Source organism: Rhinatrema bivittatum, chromosome 3 (assembly GCF_901001135.1).
Source record: "Rhinatrema bivittatum chromosome 3, aRhiBiv1.1, whole genome shotgun sequence".
Taxonomy (NCBI): Eukaryota; Metazoa; Chordata; class Amphibia; order Gymnophiona; family Rhinatrematidae; genus Rhinatrema; species Rhinatrema bivittatum.
This window is the reverse complement of record NC_042617.1, coordinates 457990926-458008160: the sequence shown is the minus strand read 5'-3', so window position 1 is coordinate 458008160 and position 17235 is coordinate 457990926. Positions and strand designations below refer to the sequence as shown.

Below are 17235 nucleotides of genomic sequence, written 5' to 3'. Positions count from 1 at the left end.
TGCACTTTAATAAGTATGCCCCTTAGTTCTTAATAGGACTGTTCCTGGGGATGGAAAGAAGCAACTTAATACAAAAGAAAAAGCAGGATCTGGAGGGTGATTGGCCACATTAATAACATCAAATACAAACAGGTGGATAAAGTGAGAACAAAAGCCAGAAAGATGCTTGGCTGCATAGGGAGAGGAATGATCAGCAGAAAAAAGGGAGGTGATATTGCCCTTGTATAGATCCCCGGTGAGACCTAATCTGGAATACTGTGTACAATTCTGGAGACAGTATCTTCAAAAAGGTATAAACTGATTGGAGTCGGTATAGAAGGTGGATGCTAAAATAGTCAGTGCTCATCATTCTAAAGCATATGGAGACAGACTTAAACATCTAAACATGTATGCCCTAGCGAAAGGCAAGATAGGGAGATATGATAGAGACACTTAAATATCTCTAAGGTTTTCATGCATAAGAGGCAAGCCTCTTTCAAAGGAAAGGAGCATCTAGAAGAAATCCTGGGATGAGGATGAAAGAGGGTAGACTCAGGAGTAATCAATGGAAATATTTCTTTACAAAGAGTGTAGCAGATACACGGAACAGCTTTCCACTCCAGTGGAGGTGGTGGATAAAAAAACAGTATCTGAATTCAAAAAAGCAAGAGATCTCCGTGGGAGTGAAAGAATTGTAAAGCTAAATTAGTTGGATGTATTGGCAGACTAGACAAATTGCATGGTCTTTCTCTGCCACCATGTTTCCATTTTTGTAAGAACATATGATTTGCCATACTAGGTCAGACCAAAGGTTCATCAAGCCTAGAATCCTGTTTCCAACAGTGGGAAATCCAGGTCACAGGTACCTGGTAGGATCCCAAAAGGTAAATAGATTTCATGCTGCTTATCCCAAGACCACCTTAATGTTGTTTATGGCCTTTTCCTCCAGAAACTTGTCCAAACCTTTTTTAAACCCACCTAAATTAACATCTTTCACCATATCCTCTGGCAACAAATTCCAGTGATTAATTATGCATAGAGTAAAAAATATTTTCTTCTATGTGTTTTAAATGTACCAAGTATAAAAAATATTTTCTCTTATGTTTTAAATGTACTACAAACTTCATTGTATCTCCTTTTACTTTTTTAAATATTAAGTTGCCAATAACGAATGCACACCCTTAGTAAATGTCCTTTTACAAAACTGTCCACTGACATGCGGGAAAAGTGCTTGTGTAAGACCTGTATGTGCACACTTTTACCCACATTCAGAAGAGATTTTTTTTGCAGGGAACACGTTTGCTTATGTGTATACTTTTTTATTTCGAAAAGTATACATATAAATTTAGGAAGAACAACTCATTAATATTAAAATGAGTTAATGCCAATCATGTTAAAAACCATGTGATTTTTTAAAGTATTTTATTTTAAAAAGTATGCTCATAAATTTTTATGGCGAAACTGCCTTTACCAAATAGCAGGAGTAATTTTGTGTGCAATTTTGCCAGAATACTTTTCAAAGTAAACTTACACGTGTAAATTCACTTTGAAAACACTGGGCAACAAATTTTCACAAAAGTCATGTTACTGAAATGAAATTAGTCAATTCTTATACATTTCCATGTGCTAAACACAAATGTGACTGAAAATGCAAAATTGGCTCTAGTTTTTTTGTAATATGCAATAATATAATTACATCTTGAATTGTATGCCAATAGTAGGAGACCTACGGTTAATACAGTTTGAAAAATGAAGTCAGACTACGTCTTAGATTTCTTTGCTTGTCTCCTGTACACCTGTTCGGGAGCATCTCTGTGGCGTGTCCAGCAGTAGTCAGCCAGCATGAATATTTCAAATGCTCACCCTTTCTGACTGGGCTTTATATAGTACACTGCTGACGTCAGCTTACTCAGCAGCAGCATGGCAGTAGAACTGCATTGCATCAGAAAATGATGTAAAACTCTGGATGATGTGTGCATGATGGTATTATGCAATATTACATCATTCTAGGCTTACAGTCCTACTGGATAAATTTACATGACTAAACATAGAAAGTGAACTATATTAAATAACTTCAAAACGAGAGCCAATAAAAACTTTTCATGGTCATATTAGTGTTCAGCACATCAAGATACTACAGAGTAGGACCTTTTTAGGTCAGTAACACTTTCATTGTTGCCCAGTGAAATTGGTGTAACTTAGGCATATAACAGTCCACAAATTTATGCAAGCTATTACACAATTACCCCCAAGAAAACAACTTTAAGTAAATGCTTGGATAACAAAATGGCAAACTACTATAAACCATTAGATTCTAATAGAATAGGAAGAGAAAGAGGCAAGTGGAAGGTTCAGAAGACTAGATGTCATTTTAAGTATCTTCATTGAGAACAGGACAGAAAATATAAGTCAGTGCATCACAAAATGCATTGCAGTCTGCTTGGGCCATTATACCATACATTTTGTATGAGTATGAGATGGCAGTAACATATTACCATGGTAAATAATGTGTCCTTATTGTAAATGAATTTGGATTATGGATTTGATTACTCACCTTTCCAAACATTTCCCTTCCCCAAAAGGTTTACAATCAAAGGGGCTGATGTACTATCCTGTGAATTCCTTTGCAGCAATTACCTGGCACCTCAAAGGAGATGCACCTTAAGTTCTTTTATCTCTTGTTGAAAATTTAAGAAATTTTTAGCTTTTTTACAGAAAATCTTTTGTATGTGACCCTGAAGAGTAGTTAACTTTCACTGGTAAAGGGCCATTTGCACATGTTTTTCTTTTTCTAAATAGCTGATTCATAGTATTTAATTTACAAGCATGGTAACACAACTATACATTTGACATTCTTGTCTGTACCTTAGGCAATAGCAGGTGAACTGATTGGTCACAAGAAGTCATAGTGGGAGAAGTGGGATTTGCTCCCTGGTTTCCCTGGTTCTCAGCCCTCCATTCTAACCACTAACAGGTCGATCCAGTAAAGTGTGCTCCGTCGGAGCGCACTGTCACCCTGCTCTGGACGCGTGTTTTCCCTTACCCCTTATTCAGTAAGGGGAGGAAAACACGCGGCCCACCCGCGGCACCTAATAGCGCCCTCAACATGCAAATGCATGTTGATGGCCCTATTAGGTATTCCCGAGCGATCCAGTAAGTAAAATGTGCAGCCAAGCCGCACATTTTACTCTAAGAAATTAGCGCCGCCCAAAGGTCGGCGCTAATTTCTTCCGGCGCCAGGGAAGTGCACAGAAAAGCAGTAAAAACTGCTTTTCTGTGCACCCTCCGACTTAATATCATAGCGATATTAAGTCGGAGGTCCCCAAAAGTAAAAAAAAAAAAAAAAAAAAAAAATTTTTTGAATTCGGCCCGCAGCTGTCGGGCCGAAAACCGGACGCTCAATTTTGCCGGCGTCCGGTTTCCGAGCCTGTGGCTGTCAGCGGGCTCGAGAACAGACGCCGGCAAAATTGAGCGTCGGCTGTCAAACCCGCTGACAGCCGCCGCTCCTGTCAAAAAGGAGGCGCTAGGGACGCGCTAGTGTCCCTAGCGCCTCCCTTTCCTCGTTTGCACCGCGTCGCCTAATTTAAATACTGGATCGCGCGCACCGGCGAGGGGCCGGTGCGCGCGCCGGGAGAGCGGGCGTTAGTCCGCTCTCCCACGGACTTTACTGGATCGGGCTGTAAGTTACTCCTGAGGGCTCTATATACCCCACTGCAAACCTCATGCAAAGATACAATTCAGACACCAACTGTTATTGCACATAGATCCCCAGTATGTCTTTCTGAGCACAGACTTTCAGCAGAGGAAGAAAATGGCAATAGATGGAGAGGTGCTGCTGGTGGTAGCAGACCACTTTCTCTCCAATGTCGTGAAGCTGCAGCTGGAAGCAGGGTGACCCTGGTTTCTTTGCTGGGTATATTCTTAAAACAACTGGTAACAGAGACAATAGGGTGCAATACTGGCTATCATTCAACACGAAACAATGTACTGATGCTGTGATGAGTGTATATCTTGGGCCCATTGATCACTGCATACTTTATTTCAATATGAGAGCAATGGCAGACTTGAATCAAGGGCTCCTGGGCTTTAGGAGGGTAAAAACAGAGAAGTCATTGCTGGGCAGGATTTATATGGAATAGATCTAGATTTAGGTAAAAGTATAATGAACCACTGAAGAAGCAAACCTATTGATTAGAAAAGAGCAAAGTTAAAAACACACTAAGAATTATTGTCAAATGAAGTGGCTAAAAAGATAAGGGCAAAAAGAGTTACTTTTAAAATATTCATGGTATCACAGAAGGCAGAGGCCAGGCTAGATTATGCCTGAAAAAGCAGAGGGGAAGTAGAGAACACAGTCAGTCTAAAAGAATCAGTTTTTTAAAGTTTTGGATAATAAAAGGACTAGGGGGCATTCCATGAAGTTAGCAAGTAGCACATTTAAGACTAATTTGAGAAAATATTTTTTCACTCAATGCACAATTAAGCTCTAGAATATGTTGCCAGAGGATGTGGTTAGTGCAGCTGGGTTTAAAAAAAGGTTTGGATAAGTTATTGGAGAAGTCCATTAACTACTATTAATCAAGTTGACTTAGGGAATGGCCTCTTCTATTACTGACATCAGTAGCATGGTATCTTCTTAGTGTTTGGGTACTTGCCAGGTTCTTGTGGCCTGGTTTGGTCTCTGTTGGAAACAGGATGCTGGGCTTGATGGACCCAAGGTCTGACTCAGCATGGCAATTTCTTATATTCTTATGTTCTAATTTCAAATGTCTAAACAGTATTAACATAGATAACAGCATTTCTTATGTTTTTGATCTGAACATTCATTATCTATGGTTAATATAACCATACAATCCAATATATATCTATGACCGCACTGGAATGCGGTCATAGATATATATTGCAAGTCAAGAAGACAATCATTTTCAGTGTGCAGATGTGAGATTGTGAGATGGAGAAAAGAGGTAGAAGGATGTGTAGATAGGGACAGGGGAAAAAAAAAAAAAACAGAAGTACTGAAAAAATACTTCCATGAAATATTTTAAAAGATGATAATATTAATTTCTTGCAGTTAAGAAACAAGATTATAAACAGATGGGAATTTGGTTCTAGTAAATTATGGAAGAGTCCAGATGGAACTAGCAAAACAGAGCGAACACAGAAATGAGACTAGGCAGAATATATCCTAGCACAGAATTGGTTCTTGTAAAAGGTGCAGAAGGTATTTTTACTTAAGAAAGTTCTAGAGCAGGGAGATTTAGGGATAACAATGAAGTATTTATTCACATGAGAATTAATACTTGCAATAGCCTGCTGGTAGTGTTGGTATAGGTATAAATTACATTGGGCTTGAAAGAGGCATAGTGCATGCACAAAGGATGATGAGCACCAGGAAAGCAAGGGTAAATTCAGATATCAAACAGTGTCTACAATATTGTAGTCAGTAGGAAAGTGCAGATGTTATTAGCTTAGAAGTCAATGAGGTTCACAAACTACCCTATGCATTTTAGAAAGAAGGATTGGAAATGTTACTTGCAATTTTACTACACAAGCAAATTAAACCGTACAATGAAAAATTTAACAATCCCCCCCTTCCACACACACACAGATAACTGCATGTCAGTGAGGTGAAATCTGACTGCTGTGAAGTCATTTTCACATGCAGGTTCATACTTACCGGATCATTCATCAATATGCATTAGGGCCCTACCACATGTGCTATTTCTTGCATCTCAAGAAATACTCTCACTATCAAGCTACGGCGAGAGTACATTGTAGAAATCTCATCTTTGTGTACCTTTCCTCATATCAAATCACATCAAATGTTCACTGATTTGTACTGTGCTGTTCATTAGGGATGGGCAATGTCAATGAAATTGCCTGATTCGGAATGGTTTGGGAGAACCGAAAAACGATTGAATTTTTTCCGAAATTTCGGAAAAACTTCCATTTTTGAGTTAGTGCACACTATCGGGAGTTAGCGTGCACTAAGTCAAAAATCGGGGCCCCCAAAAAAAACCCCCGAACTGTGGGAAAACCAAAATTCCTGTGGGGGGCTCCAAAATGAAAGCCCAACACTAAATTTTTACCCGAAGCACATCTCTACTGCCTGTGCATGTAAAACTGGCCCCCAAACACTAGACTACCACCAAAACCTCACCTCGAGTTACTAGCTGACCATCCTACAGTGGTGTAAATAGTTGACTAATATGAGCACCTTATAAAGAATCTCTCTGTGTTGTGGTACCTTAAAAATTACCCTGACCACTCCCCCTTTTTTTTTTTTTTTTTAAATCACTGGCACTATTCATGCAAAATTTATAGCAAAATGATGAATCTAGGCCTTATTGAGCTGCTCTGCATGATTCTGCATCTTATCAGCTCATTAAATTTGAATAAAATTTCATGCTTACAAACTACGTAACCGATTTTATCACTGGTGAATGTGCAAACTTCTACAAATGGTGCTTCACATGCTAAAAACAAGATAGTGTGCAGAATCATAAAGAACGTACATTTTGCTTTATAGCACTGTTTTCAAATTTGTCCACATTTTAATACATTGCCTTCTTTATCTACCATCAATTTCCTTTTTTTTTTTTTTTTAACTTAAGACATTCATGCAACAGATTTACCATCACTATGCATGTTTCTTAAGAAACACTAAACACAGTATACTTTCCATAGCAGTAAATATCACCGTTAAAAATTACAGGATAATATTTTCCTTCTGTTTTAAAAACTAATAATTATTTTATTTTCTGACAATTAGATTGCTATATTCCATCATTCCATACAATAGCAGGGTTTCACATATACAGAACCTTACGAAAAAAAAAAAAAAAGCTCATATTGGGGCCTTTTTATATTTTACTTTTTAAAATGCCTAGATTACTGCTCACATTTTTTTCCATTTAACATATTTTTACACTAAAATTCAAATGAGCTGATTAATATATAATTTATCCTAATTAGTTTAACTTGACTTGGATCAGACTTACATAAAAATCCACATTAATACCACCACCTCTGGGGCTGTATTTAACGTTTTTTGTTAAATGCATGCAGTAATGCACATTGGTGATGTGCAATATTGCCACACTTCAGCATGCTTTTATCTAATGGGTGTGAAAACCTTGGGTGAATTGTGTGAGAAATGTGTATTATCTTGTGCATTTAACACATTTGTGTAAATAGGGCCATTTATTAGTGAGCTAATGAGTCTTTCACATAAGTTAATATGTTGTGCACAGGGTACTTCTTAATGTCTAAAGTGCCATTGTTTTCAAGTGTTCTCCTGTATGTGCTTGGAGTGAGTGCTTCTAAATGACAAAGAAGAAAGGAAGATTTTCCTGACACATGGATTACAGTCTCTGGATTTCAGAAAAGTAAAAAAAAAAAAAAAAAATTGTCATGGAGCAAATTTCTCTTCAATACACAGTGGGGTGGTCTAAGTGTTGTTGTACTGCCCAAAGCAAAAATCCTATCACAAAAAAAGATGTGGCAACCACTCCAAATGCATGATTGGCTGAAAGGCCTTAGCACTTTACAACAATGAGGATCATTCTCACCCAGACCACCATATAGTTCAATATATGTTCAGACTTTATACAGGAATTTCATCATGAACTTATGCAGGAGTTCAGATGGAAAATCCATGGATAAGTGGGCTAGGTACATGCAGAACTTCACTTGCATAAAGTTACACCTCCTCCTCAGGAGGTGTAGCTTGTGCAGGGACACTTACGGTCATGCACAAGAAGTGTCATCTCTGTGCCCTGAAATGTTATTGCTCAGCTCTGTGTAAAAATATGCATGGAACCAGGTCATGCACAAGGAGCCTTGGCTAATTTTGTAACAGCCATTCACGCCTATAGAACCAGATTTTATTCACATAAAAAAAAAAAACAACTTTGAAGATTACTCCTTATGAGTCTGTCACTTTATAGACCTTTACTATTCCATGGCTGCTTAGTTCCTTTCTCTTATTAACAATGTGCAAGAAGCATTACTGTTTGAGGTATATAAGATCACCCATATGCATGCCTAATGTTTTATGCCACCATGGAGATCTAGAAAAGATGTCGTATCCACTATCCAGTCATGTATACTGCACTCCATAAAGCAATAGAAGTCATAATATGGATTGCATTTCAGTCAATAATAATGGTCCTTATCAGTGTTTGGGTTTAAGAGTTACCTTATAGACAATTTAAAAAACTGTTAAAAATCCATAAGAATTTCATGTCTATAAGGATTTAACATGAATAGCAGTGTTTCTTATGTTGCTGACCTGAACATTCATTATCTATGGCACAATATTCAGGTAACTATATATCTAGATATAGATATAGACCTCACTAGAATATAGTACCACTATGAACATGGTAGAATTGTAATATTTGTAGTACTATAGTACTGGTGTAAACAGATACTGTATGTTAACACTAATACTAAACATTCACATCAATTTATCCCGCCCCTAACAATGGAAAACTAGGGTAATTTGGTAGCTCATACTACCTTAAACTGGAGAAGATGAAAGACCGAAGAGAAAATTTGTAGAGTCATGGCTCTGCGGACTGCACAATCCCCGGCCCTTCTGTTATTAGTAGAGCAGCTCAATCAATGAAAACATTCAGCATCAGTGTTGGTATAAATGGCCAAGCCAAGCCCACACTACCACAAACACTGGTTCTTAAGCACGGAAATGTTTGGACAAAGCTGTGCCCCAGGTGAGGGTTGTTTTGACAACTTCCTTTCCTCTGGGAATTGCGTGCTTGCAGACTCACAGATTGACTCAAAAGGGTGATGTGATGCTCCCATGGTTTAGCACCCAGAATGCACCTTTCTTGCTCCCCCCCCCCCCTTGAAATGGCTCATATCTTGAGAGTTACTGCATTAATGTTTGTTTTCGTGGGGATAGAGTATCAGCATGGAGAGAGACATTAATTCTTAGTGCAAAGTTCATACAGCATAGTAGTGCCAAAAATATTCACACACACCCTAATTACTATCCATGTTCATATTCTTTGCAGCACAGTATCACTATGGAGACAGACATTTGTTTCAGTATCTATGTTCATATCGAGATAGCATTATGAAGATCAATACAGACAGCAAACAAAGTTTTATAGGAAAGAAATTCAATTGAAAACATCTTTGTTAGAGCAACCCTCTGGCTGTAACAGAAACATACAAAAGTAATATAATTTAGTTATGAATACCCTAGCAATGAGAACTCAGCAATCTTATACACTCATTACCCCACACATGTTTTTTTTAGGATATCATCCCACAATTATGTGAGAAAAAGATGCCTATTTAGAAAAAAAATCATTCAATCGATTTGTGAATCATGGTCAATACTGGGCAGCAACAGAAATATGTGTACTAAAAAATACATGTAGCTGATGTAAAGAGTGTGCAAATTAATGATCCGGAAGACTTACGGCCCCAGAAATGTAAACCTTTGAGGAATCTGCAGTTACAGACAAATTTCACCACTGAAGCCAAAGACAAACTTCACAATCATCTGCAAAATGCCACAGGCATCAGCACTGAGACAACTGCAGATCAGCTACAGTTTTAAAGGGCCAGTAGCGTGAATTTGCTTATTTACAGCATATAATCTATTAACATGGTACCAAATCAAGAATCCACAACCACGATTGATACAAAACATGGATAGTACTTGATCCTGAAGCTATATGCAAAGTACTAAGAAGATTATACAAACGTGTTCATGAGAAATGCGTGATCATAGGTAAACTTAATAGCAAAAAAGGGGCTAATTCACTAAAAGCTTTTCTTCTACTCTGTCTATAGGGAAAGACCTTGATGAACCAGCACCCATTTTCCATTTAAAGAGTAGGTAATTTATTACATACAATATAATGAATTTCATATAATTCCAGGAGGTCATTCAAAATATACTTGTGGCATCATTTGTGATTTAATGACAGAGCAAAAGGGTCTGTCCCAGTTTATGGAGAAAAAGTTTACCTTCTGTATTTTTTGTGAAAGATGATATAAAAAAAAAATTAAGTTATGGCTGCTGCAACAACAAGGCAAAACAGTCCTGAGATATAAGGAAGCAAAATCTTAATCATCTGTATTTCACATGTGAGTCAGTACCATAAAAAGATTTCTTATAGGATTTGTGATGGCAAAGGGTTCTGAGTTTATAGTCTTGGAAGTACCCTAAATTTTAGATTTTCTTACTTTTTTGCTATTGCATAAGAACTATGTTGTTATTCTATCAAATTTTCTGAAATGAAACACTTTTCACTGTGATATACAGTATATTGCTCAAGTTTGCTTTGCAGTCACTCACTCCATGTTATTATTTTCCTGACATTGTGCACTCTGTTTACTCAAACCCTGGCCTTTCCCATGCATTCCTCTGTATTTTATCCTTCACAACCTTCCTAGGGTATGAAATATTACAACTTATGCTGCAGCTAGTATGCATCATTGTATTACATACATTATAGGTCTGTGATTTCAACCTAATTTAAAGCAGTAACATGATCCAAATCTCCCAAAATATCAACTGTCTCTTTTGGTCTTATTCGTAGTTTTCCTTCAACATTGCTTTGCAATATTTTAATTCACAGATTTTTATAATTCCTTTGGCACACCATTCATAAAAGTCTCCTTCCCTGAGTGTAGTCTTTAACTATTTATATTCTTGAAATAGACTTTTCTACATAAATAAGTATGAGACTCTGAAGAGGGCCAGCAAAGCGCCATGCAGATTTACTAAGAATCACTGAACCTTAAAAAATCAAATCTCTCTTCAGGTGTCCCATAACAGAACAACAAGGGGTAATCCTAAACAGTGTTTTCCAACTCTCTCCCAGTCTGGCTTTCAGGATATCCATAATGAATATGCATGAGTTAGATTTGCATACATCAGAGACCTAGTGTATTCAAATCTATCTCATGCATATTAACTGTAGGAATCCTGAAAATATGACTAGCTGGGTGTGCCTCCAGGATAAGGTTGGGAAACACTCTCCTGAAGACTGTTTACTGTAATTGCTAACCATATTAGTTTAATTTTATTTTGCTATTACTGTTGCTCTGAGGGAAAAAAAAATTACACCCATGTAAACAACCATCTTTTTCTGAGTGCATGAAACAAATCTAGATGCAAATTCTAAAGTAAAATCCTAGGCCCACCTAACGGAACTGCATAATTAAAGTGCTTAATTAATTTGGTAATAATACAACCACAGTTATCAATCATGAAGTCAGGTAAATCTGACTCAGTATGCATATTTAGAGCAACAATGCCTCCTAGAGACAAAACAGAAAATCATTGAAACATATATCCTGATCTCTTGAAGAGTTTTGTATTTTTCTCATTTTTTCAACAGATATTCCTAGTCATTTCCCCAAAGGCTACGTTTTACCTGTTTATGCCCAGCCACATGCAGTTTCTCTAGACTTTTTTGTCATTCTTACAAAGAGAGAGAATTCCCTTTCTGGCATGATGTTCATTTGACCACTAACTCATGAAAACTGGTGGCTAAGCCATTGCAAGGAACACTGGGAATGGATTTAACCCTATAGGCTGCTGCTAAGTATAAACTGACAGCCACAATATCCCTGCTCTCCCACGCCCAAATTGATGCACAAGCAGCACCAGGGTGGTTATAACTTAATGAAACATCCTCCAGCTATCCCGTTATAATGATACGGCTGCTGCAGCTACTTCCAGTGACAGGACAGACTTCTGCTGGCAAGGTGGCTGCCCCCAAGCAGTCACCTACTCTGCTTACTGGGAAGTCTGCCTCTGATGAGCACCACTGCCACTGCATGTGAAGCTCAACAGACAGGAGTTCATCTCCTGATGAACCTGGCCAAATAATTTTTATGGTGGCCAATCAATTTCTGCCACCCTGGGAATTCAAGTCACACTCAATTCAAAAGGAGACCAAAGAAGTGCACTGATGACCATGTCTAAAATTGATCTACAATCGTTCCCTCCAGTTTGAATGTAGTTTTCAAATAATCAGAAATATGTAAAAAAAAAACAAAAAACACTTGTTTAATCAGATGAGCTGAAGTGCACTGCATGTTTACCTAAATTGAGTTTAAAACACTGCTACTTTCAATATGTTAGTATTTGAGAAAAATACTATGGATTTATCTCCAAGTACTCAGAAGGTGTAGAGATTATTTAAATAAGGCCAGAAAAAAAGTTTCCAGTAATCTCCTTTTGCAAATAAATAGAAAGTAGTGAATCATTTTAAAAACAGGAAGTCAACATTTGAGTCTGACTAATGAGTATATGTTCGTACAATTCACTGACATTCGTGACTATATATGGAAATGCAAGACCTTCATTTTCACACTTTGTTTTCCAAATAAAGTTAGTTTTGTTTTATTTGGCTAAGAGTACCTGAAATCTTGCTATGCTCTTATATGAATTTGTAAACCTGCTATCAAATCTAGAAACAAACATGCATGTTTCATTTAAACAGGTGTGTATTTGATTTTTCTTAATAAAAGCCAACTCTACTGTTTGCAAAACTTTTCATACAAGCTTCTTGTTTGTGTCCTAAATATAATGCTAGCCTTTTATAATCAGCAAAAAAGAATTCCACAGAGAAGAGTTCCTTCAAAGCTGACATAATCAATGAACAGGATTTTGAGGCTACAGGATGTGATTTCCTTTAGTGACATCAAAGGCATCAGCATACCGGCTCATTTATTCTTCTTTTCTAGAAATGAAGCACACCATCCTTATGGCATGATCCCTGGAATTCCCATATTTACACATTTTACACTGAGGAGTGTGGCATTTTAACACATTTGGGAACAAGTCTCAGGACTTCTGTTAGAAAGGATGCTATGCTAAAGAGCTCTTAAAAATACTTCACCTTCTGACCTTTCTGGTCATTTTCTGCTGTCTTGTCAGAACACAGAAAGAAAGGAAAGCTTGCTTATGTGCACACTCAACAATGCATACAAAAGAACTTGGCCTTAAAAAAGATTTTGTAGCCGACTTTAATCATACAAACACTCTTTGCATATGTCACATTTTTAGAAATTGAGCGGCTCAAAACAGCTACTGACCTGTGTGATTGCCATATCCTAATCTTTGCACTCCAGCTTTGAAAGGGTTTAACAATGAGTGAAACTTGAAAAGGAACAAGAATGCAAAACGGTCATTACTTAACAAGAAAATGCATCCTGTTCTAGCTTCTGGATCTCTAAAACTGACATTCATTGCTTTTGCAGTGCTATAGATACACCAGCAAGAACCACCAAGTGCTAGATACATTCTTTCCTATCTTATTGATTTCCACTTGCAAAAATAATAGTAATAATAATAATCAACATGGTATGGAATAAGAGTGGCACACAATAAACCTGTTTTGTGCTTTCTTTCTTGCATCATTCTCCCTCTGTAAGATCAAACTCTGGGAGAAACATAGCAAATCAGATTGATGACGCAGTGCTACTACACTGCAGTGTGATGTGGAAGACCCAGGAATGGAGGGAGGGAGCTCTGGTCCCAGAAAAACGTGTCAATGTTTGAAGGGGATCAATCTCTACTATTTCAACAAAAGGCCCCATATTAGTATTACGAATGTAATATTGGCTTTGGTTCCAGGAAAAGAACTGTTTTCCAAACCCTGATTTTTTTTTAACTCTTTGGGGAGGATGGGAAGTAAGAAAAACTGATAAACAGAAAAAAATAATTCTAGCAGATATCTTACATGATAAAGAATATATCTTACCTATAGGTAGATGCACTACATCCCTGTAAATCATAAATTAAAATTTTGCAGATTATTTTAAAAAGGAATAGTGTTTGGGTTGCAGTTAAAGCTGAAGTACAGTATCCTACAATAGAGAAAAGCATAATTTTTCAGAGATTTCAGAAAAATAGTAAAAAAAAAAAAAAAAAAAAAAATAGATGTTAGCTAAGCTATTAGCCAAATTCAATTTTTTATGGCCCCCATATTTAACCTATCATGGATTAAAGCCATGAAAATAAAAATTTCAATTTGAAATTTAATTTAGCATGTTGCTAAAATGGTCAGTAAAAAACATCAACACTACTGTCAACATTGAGAACTGCTGTGTGTGTGTGTACACTGAATGTTATTAAAAGCCAAACAAAATACTGGCTATGGTGTAATTAATGCTGGTTTCTGGAATGTTGTCATGAGCCTCGAGTGCCAGAGGTGCAACCTGGCTGGCATGCATGTCTTGACGTGTATGTTCAGGAATGATTTACATCTCAGGCCCTTTTATTCCTTCCCATCGACGATAGCAAACTCTTTGCTGACTCGCAGCTTGCCAGTAGCATCCACCCTGCGCTTTTCTCTTATTAGCTCCTCCAGGCTCCGAAACCTCAGGGTGTGGACGTTGTCCTCCGCCAGGTGAATCTTTAGAAAATATTGCTGCGTCCCGGCTTGCACTTCCCCACCGGCCTTGAACTCCCTTTTGCCAAAGCGGCACCAGGCGGCGAAACTCTCCGAGGTAGTCCAGCAGATCTCGTCGCTCTTTAAGCCCAAGTGCACGCAGGCGTTCTGCAGGACCAGGTCGGCCGTCAGGGGCCGGTAGCGGTACCAGTTACTCACCACCCGGCCCACGCCGCCACCGCCGCCCACCTCGTACAGGCTGTCCTGGCGGATCTGGCCCTTGTGCAAGTGAATGATCTGCCCGCCACCGACGTAGACCGCCCAGTGCGAGGCGGCAGGGGGCGGGTGATCGGCGCCCGGGCAGAGGAAGAGCAGCTCCAGCAGGTCCCCGGGCTTGCACAGCGCCAGCAGCCGCTTCATGGAGTAGACATGCAGGTCCTGGGTGCCGCTCAGTTTGGAGAAGATGCATTCCTGGCAGGAAAACGCAGAGAACTCGAGCTCGTTCAGTACCAGGCGGCTCTCCCTGCTCGGGCTCGGATCGGTCACGCTGTACGACTCCGGCTGGCCTCGCTCGTCCAGGTCCTCCTCCTCATCGGAGAAGAAGTACGCCACCCCGACCCGCAGCTCGTCCTTCTCGATTCCGGAGGGGTCCCCCGTGGGCAGCTCGCTGTAATTCAGGTGGGTGATGCGATCCAGTTGATTTCCCATCAATGACAGGGCGAGGCGAGGGCAGGACACGCCAGATCTGCACAGGGCACAGAGCGAGAGAAGAGAGACAAGAGAGGGAGGCAAGGAAGGAGCAGGAAAGGTTACCGAACAGGTTTTGCAGGTCTCTAGTGACCATCCCCCCCTTCCAACCCTAGCTCCCGGCTTTTAAAACACCCATTGTAATCCCGGCTGGGAAGTTTTCCAGCCACTCTTAAAATGAAACATACAGAAAAGTTTACCACCTATATTCTCTTGAAGGTCGTTCTATGACATGTCCAGCAACTGTTACATCCTCCAACTCGTAGTATCCCATTTCTCACCATGCCTAGCTTTCTCTCTCTAGTGCCTGTATCAATGGGCCAATCCCCGTGCACAGAAGTGGACGTCTGCAAATGAATGCAAAGTGTGCAAAGCTGCACGCTTCATCCGAATAACTAAACTGTCTTTCTCCGTAAGTTTTATCTGCAGTTACCTAAGCTTGTAAGGTGATGTCCATACCAGAGCATATTAATGCCAGTGCAAAAAGATAACATAAAATAACAAAAAAAAAACCCCCCAAAAAAACAGAAACCCAAATCAAATGGATTATTTGCTGCAAGCCTTGGCTGTGTTATACAAACACAAAAACAACTCCCCTCCCCGAAAAAAAAATGAACGTTTCCAGGAAGCGAACGGGGAAGCAAACTCCCAGAGGAGCGTGTCAATATTCCTGCAGAAAGTCGCCCGTCTGTGAGCAGCAGCAGCAACCAGTAGTAACAGCGATCATTCCCAAGTCCCGTCCACAAGAGCTCATTTTTCAGTCCAGAGAAAGCTCTCCAAGCTTGCCCAGAAAACGAACAAAAATATCGAAAAATGCCTGCATACTTTTTTGAAGGTCGGACGAGTTTTATTTTGAGAAATGTGTATATACAGAAAGAGAGAGATAGAAAGAGAGATCTACATAGATAGAGATAAAGCTATATCTCTATATTTATATCTCTATAGAATTCTCAAAATAATGTATGTGTGTGTAAATAAATAAATATATAATACATACACACACACACACAAATACATTTTTTTTCTTTTTGCCCAAAAAGGAATCGCAAGAGCCTCGCTGATGCATACCCGTGCTTCTGCTTTGAATAAACTAGCGACTTCTTCTTTTCGCCATGGGTGCTGCAGAGGGGAGCCGCTGTCAGCGAACGCCGCCTGCGCACACCTCGCCAGTTCGTGCTCTCTCTCCGGTCATTGGAGTCCGCTCTGGGCTCCAAACACCTGGGCGCCTCCGCGTACGCGAGGCGACCAGTTCGAGAACCCGCCCCGTTCGGAGCTCATTGGCTGCTCCTTTCGAATGATTGTTCACTTGGCGACCAATGCAGAAGAGTTCTCGGTAGCCGTCAATCAAAGGCCATGCAGGGAGGGAGACGAGAGCCGGCAGTCCTTTGTGGCGGCTTCCCCCTTCTTCCTGCGCTAAGCAGGCGTTCGTGGGGAGGAAACTAACAAGAAAACTGCAGAACTTTCGGGCAGCTGCTTCTCTATTACTTTGGATTGCTTTCAGCCTCTTTAATCGAGAGGGCTCTTGTTTGCATGAAATTACTCATTTAAGTAAAAGAAGCTCCTGGTAGTTGCTTAACCTCAGAAATGTTCACAATGTGGGCAGTGTAAAGGCTGCGTTGGCCCCCTCCCTCCCCCCACTTCCAACATACGGAGCAATTGCAATGACTTCATTCGAAAAGCAGATTTTATTGGTTGGATAAAATTGGCCGCAGCCCATAAGCATTGAATAAACGGCAATTAGCAAGCATAACTATAACATCATTATAACTATACACAACTGCATAACTGATCATAACAAATTTAGTGACTAGCAATGGCCCCCCCACGCTTCTAAAAGTTGAAGGTATGAAAATCAGCTGAGGCGGGTGCACACTCCTTGGCCGTATAAGCTGCGGAGTTGTCCTTTGACCCCTGGCCGTTGAAGCCATAGCGTCCGTCGACCCGACCGTGGAAGTCGGGAACGTTTGTTCTAATCGCCTCGCCTCAGCATCTCTTGCTTCTTCCCTCTCGGCTGTTGGGGACTGCCCCGGCTCTGCTAGGCCACTTGCCCAGTCCGAACCGCCTGTTGGACTCTCCTAAATGTGTGGGGGGGGGGGGGGGATTGTTGCTTGTGCCAGTCACC

The 17235-nt window shown here is 39.7% G+C and overlaps 1 protein-coding gene across 1 annotated transcript; it reads right to left on the bottom strand.

Moving 5' to 3' along the window:
* Nucleotides 1-12980: 12980 nt before the first annotated feature.
* Nucleotides 12981-16336, bottom strand: LRATD1 (LRAT domain containing 1). The gene is made up of 2 exons (XM_029595925.1): nucleotides 16182-16336; nucleotides 12981-15111 (listed from the first exon to the last, which is right to left on the bottom strand). Exon 2 carries the CDS (start codon nucleotides 15072-15074, stop codon nucleotides 14253-14255), a length of 822 nt encoding a protein of 273 aa, XP_029451785.1. The 5' UTR covers nucleotides 15075-15111; nucleotides 16182-16336; the 3' UTR covers nucleotides 12981-14252.
* Nucleotides 16337-17235: the final 899 nt, after the last annotated feature.

Excerpts from the sequence above, each read along its gene's own strand:
- LRATD1 (XM_029595925.1), bottom strand. The coding sequence starts at position 15,074 with ATGGGAAATCAACTGGATCGCATCACCCACCTGAATTACAGCGAGCTG.